At 46.4% G+C, this 12,131-nt stretch overlaps 1 protein-coding gene across 4 annotated transcripts in view; it reads left to right on the forward strand.

Moving 5' to 3' along the window:
• Positions 1-12,131, forward strand: part of MYO9A (myosin IXA) — a 161,961-nt gene that overhangs the window by 143,800 nt on the left and 6,030 nt on the right. For all 4 annotated transcript variants that reach the window (XM_065733665.1, XM_065733666.1, XM_065733667.1 and 1 more), the window contains 13 exons: positions 1,007-1,119; positions 1,385-1,542; positions 2,585-2,808; positions 3,242-3,358; positions 3,797-3,985; positions 4,857-4,904; positions 5,539-5,650; positions 6,504-6,565; positions 8,869-9,061; positions 9,229-9,357; positions 9,930-10,035; positions 10,130-10,261; positions 11,461-11,584. In XM_065733665.1, coding sequence (XP_065589737.1) covers positions 1,007-1,119; positions 1,385-1,542; positions 2,585-2,808; positions 3,242-3,358; positions 3,797-3,985; positions 4,857-4,904; positions 5,539-5,650; positions 6,504-6,565; positions 8,869-9,061; positions 9,229-9,357; positions 9,930-10,035; positions 10,130-10,261; positions 11,461-11,584 — 1,707 coding nt within the window. The remainder of the gene's footprint in view (positions 1-1,006; positions 1,120-1,384; positions 1,543-2,584; positions 2,809-3,241; positions 3,359-3,796; positions 3,986-4,856; positions 4,905-5,538; positions 5,651-6,503; positions 6,566-8,868; positions 9,062-9,228; positions 9,358-9,929; positions 10,036-10,129; positions 10,262-11,460; positions 11,585-12,131) is intronic.

Genomic DNA, 12,131 nt, shown 5'->3' on the forward strand with positions numbered 1-12,131 from the left:
GCCTGATTCCCTACTTTCCTCGTGCCAAAAGTCTCCATTCCACAGCTGCAATGGAAAATAAGAGCAAAAGTTGCTGTTTTTAGAAACATGGCCAGAACATTTCTGGGCCACCCAGCCTTTTGGGTGGCTTCCTCTTCTGTGCTGGGCAAAACAAAGGGAGACTTTTGAGCACATGAAAAGAGAGAGACAAAGGTAACATGTCTGTTTCTGCTTCCTCTTGTGACTTGCTTTTTGGATAGCAGCTGCAGGTCTCATCTAGGGCCTCTGAAAAGTCTAGGGAGAGGAGGAAAAGCACCATCTCTTGCCTTGCCTCTTCCTGAGTGCAAGATAGTAAAAATGATGCAAAAAATGTACAGTGTGAAATAATTTTAAAAACCGCGTGTTTAGAGCTTAGAAGATAGTATTTGTGGAATTCCATTAATTATTGCAAACACACTTTGCCCTTAAGAAATTATCCCAGGGCTTTTAAAGTGGTGGTGAAAGCAGAGGTCTTTGATAAGAAAGTTGTTTAATCTCTTATTTCTAAAGGATCCATTTTAATGTGTGGCACAAAGTCTTTGGACCTCTATTTTTTTTTTTATTTTTATTTTTGCTTCTACAGTCTTTTATGGGATCTGAAGGCAGGCTCTGCTGGGATGGATCCATCCAGTACATGGAGGTGCACCACAAGTCACATTGGTGTGGCTAATGATTGTGCTAATGGGCTCTTGAAAGGAGAGCTGCCAGACCAGGGTGGCAGTGTCCACCTGTGGCCTGGTGCACGCTGGCTTTCTGCATTTGGCACTAAAGGAGGAGGTAGACCTCAAAGCAAGAGTGGAGAACTGTCCTGCTTTGGAAGCCATTAAAATACTTCAGTAGTTGCAGTTGTAGCTAGGACCATAGGAGATAAAAATAAAGGTGTGTTTTCCAGTTGTAACAGATAAAATCTTTTGCTTTAATAAAAAGCGTCCCCTGGCATTCCAAGAACGGTGTCATTTTTTAATCGTTCACCCTTGAATTGTTACAGACAGCGCAGAGATTCTCTTCTGGTGAAGGCCAACCAAAGCTTCAGAAAACCATGTCTCAGGGGGAGATTGGGAAGCTGGTGGCCACGCAGAAGCCCCTTGCCCCAGATGGGAGGTAAGGAACGTGGGACAAGCCTGTTCCCCACCCTTCTGCATCCCTGAACCTTGACAGTCCCCAGCTCAGGGGTTTTGATTCAGCCAGCCAGAATCACCTGTCACATCTTTTGGACATCACTATGAACTTGCCCAATTAGAAGGGGGTAATTGTATGGATTTAACTCCCCCAAAAGGGATGTGAAGGTCTGTGAAGCTTTGGCTATCTTGGGTTGAAGGACACTTCCCTGTTTAAGACAATTCCTCTTTCTGTGAACTGTTTCCAGGTCTCAGCGAGCCAAGATGAGATTTTGGGTGAAGGGAAAGCAGGGGGAGAAGAAGACCCCCCGGGAGAAGCTTGCCACACAGTCTGAGCTGCTGGAGCTGTATGCTGAGCAGGAGGCACCCAGCAGAGAGGTGGCTGCTGGCCTGCAGCTCGGCGAAGGTGAGTGGTGGGCGAGCAGGCAGCGGCATCGGCTGTAGCAGCACAGAAAATGCTTTTGCTGTCATAGCAGAGGTGAAGGTTGTAGCTGTTGAAAGTCTGGATTTACGTAGCCATTAACTGTAACCCAGCTCGTGGTGACATGGGTAGAGATGTAGATGTGATGTGTTTATCTGTCGGGTTAAAGTATCTGAAAATTGGAGTTTCGGACACTGCTGTGTGGTCTGTGTGAGGCTGCTGTAGGAAAATGAGTTGGGAAATGGTACAGGTGGAAAAGACATGCTGCTTTGCTTCTCTTGACTTCATAAGTGACATCAACACAGTGGCAAGAAAGGTAGAGGCTGAGATCCAGTACAGATCCAGAGGAATTCAGAAAGCACTCAGTAAACATACTGTGCAATACTGTCTAAAGCAGGTATCATTTCTTTCACAATTTCTGTGTAGTTTTACAAGTAGGAATTGTCACTTCCCTCTGAGAGGCAGAGGACAAGGACAGAGGACACACCCCCTGTCCCCAGGCCCCAAAGCCAGCTGCATGCTGTCACCAGTACCTCCATCTCCTGCCCTGGAGCTAATCCTCCCAGCAGCCGTATGGACAGCAACAGATGTTTCCCCTCTTGACAGAGGAAGTAACCAATGGAGAAGTGACATTTAATCTTCCTAAAAGCGCCAGTACTTTTCTCCTCCTGTCTCCTTATTGTGGTGACAGAGCTGTTTTCTCTTTGTGTTACCTTGGCTGTCGGTACGGCTCTGGGAAATGATGCATCAGTTTTCACTTACTGAGAGTTCATCAGCTGCCACAGGTTTTTGTTACTGCCTCTGAACAAGCCCTGCTTCTCTTTCAGGTCCTACATAAAACATGGCAAAAATCATTTTTATTGCTTAATGCTTCAACTCATTGCATCAGGGGATGCAGAAAAGCAAAAAACCACTGCAGAGCTCTACCGAAGTCAAATATCAAACAAATACATTTTGGGCCAGTCAGAGAGCAGGTCAGCTAACCCGTGCTTTTTATTCTTTCTCCCTTTTTAATTACTACCCCTAGAGCTGGGACCTCACCATCTGACACCGCCGCGGAGTCCTGAACTGTCAGGAATGTACCGGAGGGAATTTAAGGAGAACAAGGAGCCTTCTCCCAAAGTGAAACGCAAGCGTAGCGTCAAAATCAGCAACGTGGCCCTGGAGCCCGTGCAGTGGCAGAATGACTCACTGCAGATCATAACCAGTGCTAGTGACCTGAAGAGCATGGATGAGTTTCTCCTGAAAAAGGTAATGCTCCAGCGAAATCATCAGAGAGCTCTGAGAGCAGATGGAGGCAGCAGAGCAGTGTTATCCTGGAGGTGGCAGTAGCAATGCTAATAATCCATCTAGGGGAAAGCTTTAGTTGCATTCTCAAAGCTGCTAAGAGTGCACAGCATGCACTGGGGCTGGCTCCGTTCAAAGGACAGCGTGGTCATTTTACATGAGCACAGCAGCTCTGGTGCTTCCACTGCTTTGAGCTGCCCCTAGTGGCATCAGAAATGCAAGACCCATGAGGGTCCAGGGGAGCACTCATGTTTCCACATTCTGAGTTTGTGTGCAGGAGAAACTGCCTTGCAGCCACATGTTGTCATTGGCATCAATTGCCCGCGGTGGAGCAACTGCTTGTTAGTAATGCCCCAGCAAAAGTCACGTTGGTGCAAAACAGCCTTTGTTTTCTCAGATGAATGAGCTGGATAATGAGGACAGCAAGAAGGACACACTGGTAGATGTCGTGTTCAAGAAAGCACTGAAGGAATTCCGGCAAAACATCTTCAGTTTTTACTCCTCAGCATTAGCGGTAAGTGACCGGACAGCAGGTGGGAGCGTGCACCTCCAGGAGATGCCTCAAGTTCTGTCAGTAGGGATGTCACCAAGCCTAATTCCTAAATTTCTAATCCACTTATCCTAAAGAGAAGACACTCTTCGTTTACGTTCAGTCCATGAAGCTGTAAATTTGGAATCTCACTTCCTCGTCAACTCAGCATAGTTCAAGTGGAGATTTCCTGTCTCCTCTGTGCCAGCTGGCTTTCAGCTGAATGGGGGATGACAACGAGTCAGTAAACACCTCTCTGCCTCCCCCATGGTCTGGAAACCTGCGAGTTAAAGCTGTGAGTGAGTGTGTGTCTGGGAAACGTAGTGAGTTGGAAGCCATTTGGGCTGAAATTCAGCCTGGATCAGAAGAGGCAATTTGATGTGAATAAAAATCTCTTCTTTTTTGCTTCTGTTTCCCTAACAGATGGATGATGGGAAAAGCATCCGCTATAAGGATCTGTATGCCTTATTTGAGCAGATTCTTGAGAAAACCATGAGGCTTGAACAGAGGGACTGGAGTGAGTCTCCAGTTAAAGTCTGGGTCAATACATTCAAAGTCTTCCTGGATGAATATATGATAGAGTACAAACCCCTGGACTACACTGCAGTGAAGGTACTCTGCATTTTCCTGAGCTCTTGGAAGATTTTTGAGCTGTCTTTCTGGGGAGTCATACTCATACACTTGGTCTGTTGTCTTCTCTTGTGCTGTGAGCTGAGGTGGGCAGCACAAGTCATGATTCACTGGCGTTGTTTCATTGGACTCAGCAAACCTGAGTTCTTATCTGGAATGACTAGATCTTCACCAGGCTGAAACGTGGACCTTGTCTGCAGGGCAAATCTGCAGCCATCTGTGGGTGGGGGGAAGGCAGCTCAGATCTCTGAGAGATGAGTAAAAGCAGTGTGTTGTTTACTGTCGGGCTTTCCGAGACTCTTGAGCGCAAATGATGGTGTGCATCACTCTTGGTCTGGTTGTGGGTGCAGGGTACATGGGTGGTGACTCCACAGCAGCTAAGTAGCTGTTCAGGCAGTGTTCCTCCATGAGCCTGAGCTCCTCGCTTTCTACACCTTTTTGTCTGTGAGAACCACCCCTGGGTCTTGGAAGATGGCGTTTCTTGTGCATCAAGTAGGGGAAATGTTTTGTCTTCTGACTCTTCTGCTGTGAATCTTCCCCATGCTCTCCATGTAGGATTTATTCTGGGACTCCAGTGCTGTGCCTTTGAGTGTCTTTCTTGGGATCGAAGAGCTTTAGGTCAAAGGTAGTGAACATGGAGACAGAGCAGCAGCTAATCCTAGCTCTGAGATGAAGACGCTGACAGTTGGCCAGGGGATTTTTGAAAACAAGGTGGTCCCATGTAGTAGGAGTGCTTCTTAGCGTGCATGGCAGGATGGGGCTGGAAAGAGATGGAAAAAGACACATAGGAAACTTCTGCACGCTTTACTTGTGTCTATTGCCATTAACAAGCTCAAATCTCTTTTAATACCAGGTGCCAAAAACAGAACGAAAAAAGAGAAGGAAGAAAGAAGCAGATGTGGTGAGTTGAGCACCCTGGGCCTGTGTGTTAAAGAGCTGGTCCTTGTGGCCAGAACTACACCTGATAAGAGACCTAATCATGACATGTCCTGTGGTGAGATCTCAGCGTCTCACCCTAGCAAGCATGCAGCCTTGGTAAGATGCTAGGAAGATGGACAAGGTGAATTTGTTTTGCCTATCAACAGCTGCAGGTTAAAACAACTGGCTGTAATGCAACACCTCTGTTCATGTAAAGGGCTGCTGTGGTATGTTCTCTGAAACATGCTCCACATTAGTCAATACCAGGTGTGTATCTGGCAGAGCTTTTGTCTCAAAGGATGGGAAGCACTGGGAAAGATGGAAAGGAAAAAGGGGACTCGGTTCCATACAGGCTCAGCTGAGCTGCTGCAGGGTTACTGGTCCAAAAAGAAAACAGACGTAGGAAAATGGTTCTACATAGAGAGCATGAGGCTTGAACAGAGGGACTGGAGTAAGTCTCCAGTTGAAGTCTGGGTCAATACATTCAAAGTCTTCCTGGATGAATATATGATAGAGTACAAACCCCTGGACTACACTGTGTGAGAGCTGGCCCCATTGGGCTCCCCATTTCGAAGTCTCCAGTTCTTTTTCTTAGTACCAAATTTTTCTCATTGCAGGTAGAAGAACACAATGGGCATATTTTTAAAGCGACTCAGTACAGCATCCCCACCTACTGTGAATATTGTTCCTCCTTAATCTGGATAATGGACAGAGCTTCTGTTTGTAAATGTAAGCATGCTCCATTTGACTTTTTTTTAATTTGCTTTTTATTTTTATTACAATCATGGGGTTTGGGGCTCTGAAAGGTTGTTTTCTACTGTTTCTGACAACCACACTGTCAAATATTCGGAGTTTTTCACATTAGACTAGCTTATGAGATGAACCTTAAGGATTTCTGAAGTCACCTGGTGAGTTCATACTGCTGTTCCTTCCAAAACATACACCATTGTGGTGCTTGGGAGCTTTGTATAGCAGATAGTAACTCATGGTTTCAAACCATTTAAACCATCTTTAAGCTGTACTTTAAGAAGGAATGGTAAAGTGTCTATGAAAAAGTATAGCAAATGTGCCCTACAGCTGCAGCCTGCGAGTCTTGTGGCCATCATTTGGCATGGACATTTGACCTCCAGGCACTTGAACTTATGGGTAGATCCAGGAGAGTGGAGGAAAAGAAACAGGCAAGGTTGAGATCTTATTTTGTTTTTTTCCATTGATTCTTCAATTAGGCTGGAAATAGCCACCCTGTGGTGCTTCAGGCTGGTATCCAGTGCAGGGAGAATACAAATTAGGTGCTATTTCCAACCTCAGAGTATATCCATGTCTGGGTAGCTCAGAGTGACTCATGGATTATTTTCTGAGTTGATCTGTCAGGTTTTTTTTAACACTTCGGGGACTTGAATATAGAGCCTTTACATTTTAAGGCTTAATTTTTATCATTTGAGTGAATATAATATAGAACTGACCCTGAAAAATACAAATTTGCTGTGCCTTTGACCTTGCCCTAAGAAGAGCTGCTTAATTCACATGTCTGCAAGAGGTCTGAAGTTTTGAATTATTAAATGCTATTTTTCCTTTGCTGCAGTATGTAAATATGCTTGTCACAAGAAGTGCTGTCTTAAAACCACAACCAAGTGCTCCAAAAAGGTAAGTTTCTCTCGTTCCTTTTTTCTCGTTAGATACCTTTCCAATTTGTGATCCCAGTCTCACACAGCCTTTTTTTTAACAAACATTTTTGGGCACAGAACTTGATACAGAGCTGGCAGTAACCCTTTGTTGAGCTGGAGGTTGGGCTGGAGCTCGCTGGAGGTCTCTCCATTCACTGCTTCTGTGACTGCACATATTTCAGTAGTGATAGTGATGCATCATTATCCATCTGCCCAGTCACGCAGTACCTCTTTCAGTGATGTTCCATGGCTTGTAGCCATGCTGAATAATAGAAACCTGCCTCATTTTAAAGCTTTCAAGGGCTTCAAAATGTGGCTGCTATCAATAGATAACGTTTTTTAATAGTCAGTGCTACAAAGAGAACTTGCAAAACCCAGTGCATGTCATGGTGGTACTTCGGTTTTGGCTCCCATGGTTTTATGTTTGTTTTCAGGTCAGGATGCTTCCAGTGGCCAGTGGGGTTCTTGCAGCCCACAGTCAGAAGCAGAACCCCGTGCACCACCTCCAGCCTTTGTTTTGCAAGGCTGACACCTTTGTGCACAGTACAAAAGGCAAAAATACAGGTTGTTCTTCACCCCACTGCTTTGACAGGGCTCACAGCACAGTCTCCAAACAGCTGCAGCACTACAGCTGTGCTAGTGACACAAGGACGGGGACAGCAAGAGGTGAAGGGTGGGCGGATGGTGCTAAAGCACTTAGCTTTAGCTAAAGTGCTAAAACACTAAAGCACTGTGCTCATTAGAGGGGAATTAAATATTGTTGGCTGTGTTTGAGTGTATGATTGACAGTGAATGAATGCAGCAGGTCACACCAGTGAACAGTGAATCATCAGGCTTTCTTTTTTGGTCGTTGCTTTGGATAGTTTATTTCATGCTGCTTATGCCCCCAAAAATAACAATGCAGTTAGGATAATGATGTGTACAAAGCTTTACCAGCCCCCAGGAGGCTTTGCAGGTATCAGCCTCCCTAAATTGTTATAATTACTTTTTTCCCAAGAAACAGTCGGAATATATATAATATATGTATTTGTGCATATTTGCTTTGATACAGTATTTCTTCTGCACTTCTCCCTTTGTGGCAGTCCATCTTTGCAAGCTGGGAACAGGTTCTATGAGGTTCTGCTCTACAAATCTGGGAAGCTTCATGAAATCACTGATTTTTTTTTAAAGAATGTGGCAGTGCCTTCCATACTTACGGACCTTTTGCATCAGTGATGTGAGATCTGAGCAACAGAGCCTCCTTGTTACAGGGGGCAGACCTTGAGGATTCGCTAGATGCCACTGTTCTACAGGGCAAAACAAGAAGCTGCTCCTTGTGCCAATGTTTCAGTGACACCCACCAGGAATGCAGCAAACTGGAGGAGTTGAGGCCATTAACATTTGCAGGACAATAGGAGAACTACCTGTAGTGGGTTCATTAGTTAAATGTCACAGAGGAGGTACTGATGTTTTCACCTCGGTTGATCTTTCAGTCCATTTTTGTTCCTCTCTATGAAAAACAAAACTTAAAAAAACCCCAAAAACCTGCAGCTCTAAATGGTTGCTCAGAGATGCTTGGAGCCTTCTCGTTTCTTGGTGTTTCTCTGCATGAGTTTTTATGTGCTGTCAATGACATTACAGTGTCTCCATGTCAATGGTTCCTTCAGGAAGGCTCTGGCTTGCCTGTGCTCGGTGGGGTCATGTTTTTTGGGTTGCTTTCTGTCACAAGCTGTGCATTATTGGTGGAAGGATGATGTGAATAGAAAAAGTAAGGATGCAGGAGTTATAAGAGGATCTGTGACCTGTTTCAGGGCCACTCATCTCTGCGCTGCGTCACATGCTGTCGTGTGTTCCCTTGGGCACTTGTGTCAAGGTTTCGTTAGGTCTTTGGACTTCACCCACTGAGGTTCTCTTGTTCAGGGTGACTCCGATCACGTGTGGATTTGCCAAACATCAAACCTCTGGTGGGCATTTGCAGCCAGCAAAAGGGGATTTCCTGATGATCTTTTTCATGTCTTTATTTTGGTGTCATAGATAGTGTATAATCACTAATGCTGCAAGTTGATCTAGTTAACCAAGACTCCAGTTTACCTCTTCTGCTTTGTGCATCATCTCGGGGCAGTTAAATCATTGCTGGAGATGGGGCAGGAGGTGGAGGACCACCATTGCCCGCTGTATTTGGCCGGGAATACCGTAACGTGGTTGTTAAAGAAAACCCAAATGTTTACGACTTTGAGTCACATTATGACACATTGCTTTCTGAAAAATGCTTCATCCCTTTTCCATTTTTCTCTTCCTCATCAGTATGATCCTGAGCTCTCATCCCGGCAGTTCGGCGTGGAGCTCTCCCGGCTGACTAGCGAGGAGCGAGCTGTGCCGGTGCTGGTGGAGAAGCTGATCAACTACATAGAAATGCATGGGCTGTACACGGAGGGCATCTACAGAAAATCAGGGTCCACCAACAAGATCAAGGAGCTGCGGCAAGGGCTTGATACAGGTAAAAGGGAAAACAAAGTACAGGAAGAAAAATCTCTGCAAGCGTTGCTTTCACGCTTCCAACCAAATGCTCAACCCAAAATCTGGTTTCTCTTACAGCTTAATATTGATTGTTATCTCTTGTTTTTATGCCTTCTTCTCAATGTGCTGCTGAACCTCACTGAGCAGACATAGATAATGTGAATTTAGATGACTACAACATCCACGTCATTGCCAGCGTCTTCAAGCAGTGGCTCCGAGATTTACCCAACCCTCTCATGACTTTTGAGCTGTATGAGGAGTTTCTGCGGGCAATGGGTAAGGAACAACCTTTCCCACTGCTACGGGGTGGGTTCAGACTGGATGTAAGTAAGAAAGCTTATAATCTGAGGGTGGTGAGGCCTAGGAGCAGTTTGCCTAGAGAAATTGTGGATGTCCCATCGTTAGAAGTGTTCAAAGCCAGGCTGGATGGGGCTCTGTGCAACCTGGCCTAGTGAAAGGTGTCCTTGTCCAAGGCAGAGGAGTTGAAAATGGATATTCTTTCCAACCCAAACCGTTCTGTGATTGCACTTCCCAAACTGAGGGAAATGACAGCTGCTTGAAGTGCCTAATTCTTTATTTACTGTTGGGGCCCATATCATCATATTTTACCCAGTCTTATTTGCCCAGATTCTGATGTTCTGCTGTTTGTTTGTTTACACAAAGCCACAGGCAGGTCAGTGTTGTGCTTGGTGGTGTGACTTCGTCGCTGATCAGCACATTTAAGCCCAACCTGTTCACCACCAGTGTGCTTTAAGCAGTAGACATAGGCATGAAGAATGCATCATTTTAAATGGGAAAAGCAGGTAGAACCCAGCAGTGCCCCTGACAAGGCTGTGTGTTCTCTGCAGGCCTGCAGGAGAGGAGGGAGACAGTGCGAGGAGTTTACTCGGTCATTGACCAGCTCTCGCGCACCCATCTCAGCACCTTGGAGCGCCTCATCTTCCACCTTGTCAGGTACACGGGGCGAGGCAGGGCGGCTGTGGCTCGTCGGCAGTGGAAGGCTCGTGGCTGCCTTCACCTCTGGCTTCTATAATGTTTTTTTCTATAGGATTGCTCTCCAAGAAGAGACCAACCGAATGTCCGCTAACGCCTTGGCCATCGTCTTCGCTCCCTGTATCCTCCGCTGCCCTGACACGACGGACCCGCTGCAGAGTGTTCAGGACATCAGTAAAACAACCACGTAAGGACACTGGTGTGGGCTGGGTCTGCTCTGTGGCCTCGGCCACGCCACTACTTAGAATTCAATAGACATTAGTACTGTCAGATGGCTCAAGAAAAGCTTTAGCATGGGAATGATAAAAACTCTACAGTTGTGCCTATTAACTGCATCTTGATGAAGTAGTTCATGTTCTCTCAGTAGCCAAGAGGTGGTTAATGGGCTTACAATTATTAAGAAAGGGAGGCTCCACCAAAGTAGACCAGGGATTTAAAACAAGTTCTCTGCACCCCTCATGCCCAGCAAATCTTAGCAGAAACAAGTGCAGTTTGTGCTGATATGGTTAATCCCATTCACAACAGCCAGATCTTTATTCTGTTGTTGGAGACTCATCTGCTAGGACCCACACTAGCACACACAATTTGTGTGTGATAATCAGGTGGAACATTTGTGTGCTTGCTACAGTTTGGGTTAAGCTTGGCCATAGCATCGTTGAATGTTTAAGGTTGGAAAAGACCTCTGTAGATCATCTAATCCAACTGTTAACCCATCCCCACCATGCCCACTAATCATGTCTCTCGGATCTACCCTTTTCTTTAATACATCCAGGGGTGTGGTGACTCTGCCACCTCCATGGGCAGCCTCTTCCAACACAATATCACTGTTTCTGAGAATAATTTTTTCCTAATTCTTCCACACTGCTGGCTCATATTGAGCTGGCTGTCAGCCAATACCCCCAGGTCCGTTTCCTCTGCTCAGCTTCCAGCCACTCTGCCCCAAGCCTGTAGCATTGCCTGGGGTTGTTGTGACCGCAGTGCAGGACCCGGACCTTAGTCCTGTTGAACCTCATCCTGTTGGCTTCAGCCCATTGATGCCTGTCCAGATCCCTCTGTAGGGCCTTCCTACCCCCAAGCAGATCAACACTTCCTCCCAGCTTGGTGTCATCGGTGAATTTATTGAGGTATTTCCAATCCCCTCACCCAGATTACTGAGATAGATGCCTAGCAGGGCCGACCGCAATACTGACCCTTGGAAATTTGTTTCTAGGATACATTGCTTTTGGAGCTATTTATCCTATCACAATTCGTAGGGTATTTCCTTGGCCTTTTTCATTCCATCCTTGCATGCTGAAGCTCACAAGCAGAGCAGATCTTTGCACCGGGCAGAGACAGCTCTGATAAAAACCTTTCTGAATCCGGTTTTGTCTTTTCTTTGCCTCCCAGCTGTGTAGAACTCATTGTTATTGAGCAGATGAACAAATACAAGGCTCGCCTCAAGGACATCAACAGCCTGGAGTTTGCTGAGAACAAAGCCAAGAGCCGCCTGTCCTTGATCCGCAGGTCAATGGTGAGACACTGCACCAGCCCCTGCTGCTCACAGACTCGTGTCCCCTTTCCTTCTACAAGGGAATTTGCACCGAGGAGGATATCGGGTGCTCCTGTGGTGCATCCGTCATAGCTTCAAAGAACGTCTGTCTTGCTGCAGGGAAAGTCAGACCGCTTTCTGGCTCTGACACAGTCACTCTTCTCTCCTGTCCTCTCCTTTCACTTGAAGCAATCCTGCCTTACCTCCCCTTGCTTATTCCAGCCTCCCTGCCCCTTGCGCCTCCCAGACCATCCCACCCCAGGCAGCACATCTCCCAGCCCCGTGGCAGCTCCCCCATGTCTTCAGGGAATTGCACAAAAACGAGAGCCCAGCGAAGGCAGTGAGGAAGAAGCCTGAGAGGGGGCTCCATGGAAATGTAGTTGCTTGAGCTCAGAGGCTCCTGCTTACATTTCAGGCTTTATCTTGCACATTTGATCAATTGGGGTTGAATCAAGGCCTCTGCTTACCTTGCTGTCACCCTGCACACAAGCACAAGGGAGACCTGGACTGGAGCAGCCCACAACCACTG

This window comes from Cyrtonyx montezumae, unplaced genomic scaffold (genome assembly GCF_038088225.1).
Source record: "Cyrtonyx montezumae isolate F1298 unplaced genomic scaffold, pur_monq_1.0 scaffold_17, whole genome shotgun sequence".
Taxonomy (NCBI): Eukaryota; Metazoa; Chordata; class Aves; order Galliformes; family Odontophoridae; genus Cyrtonyx; species Cyrtonyx montezumae.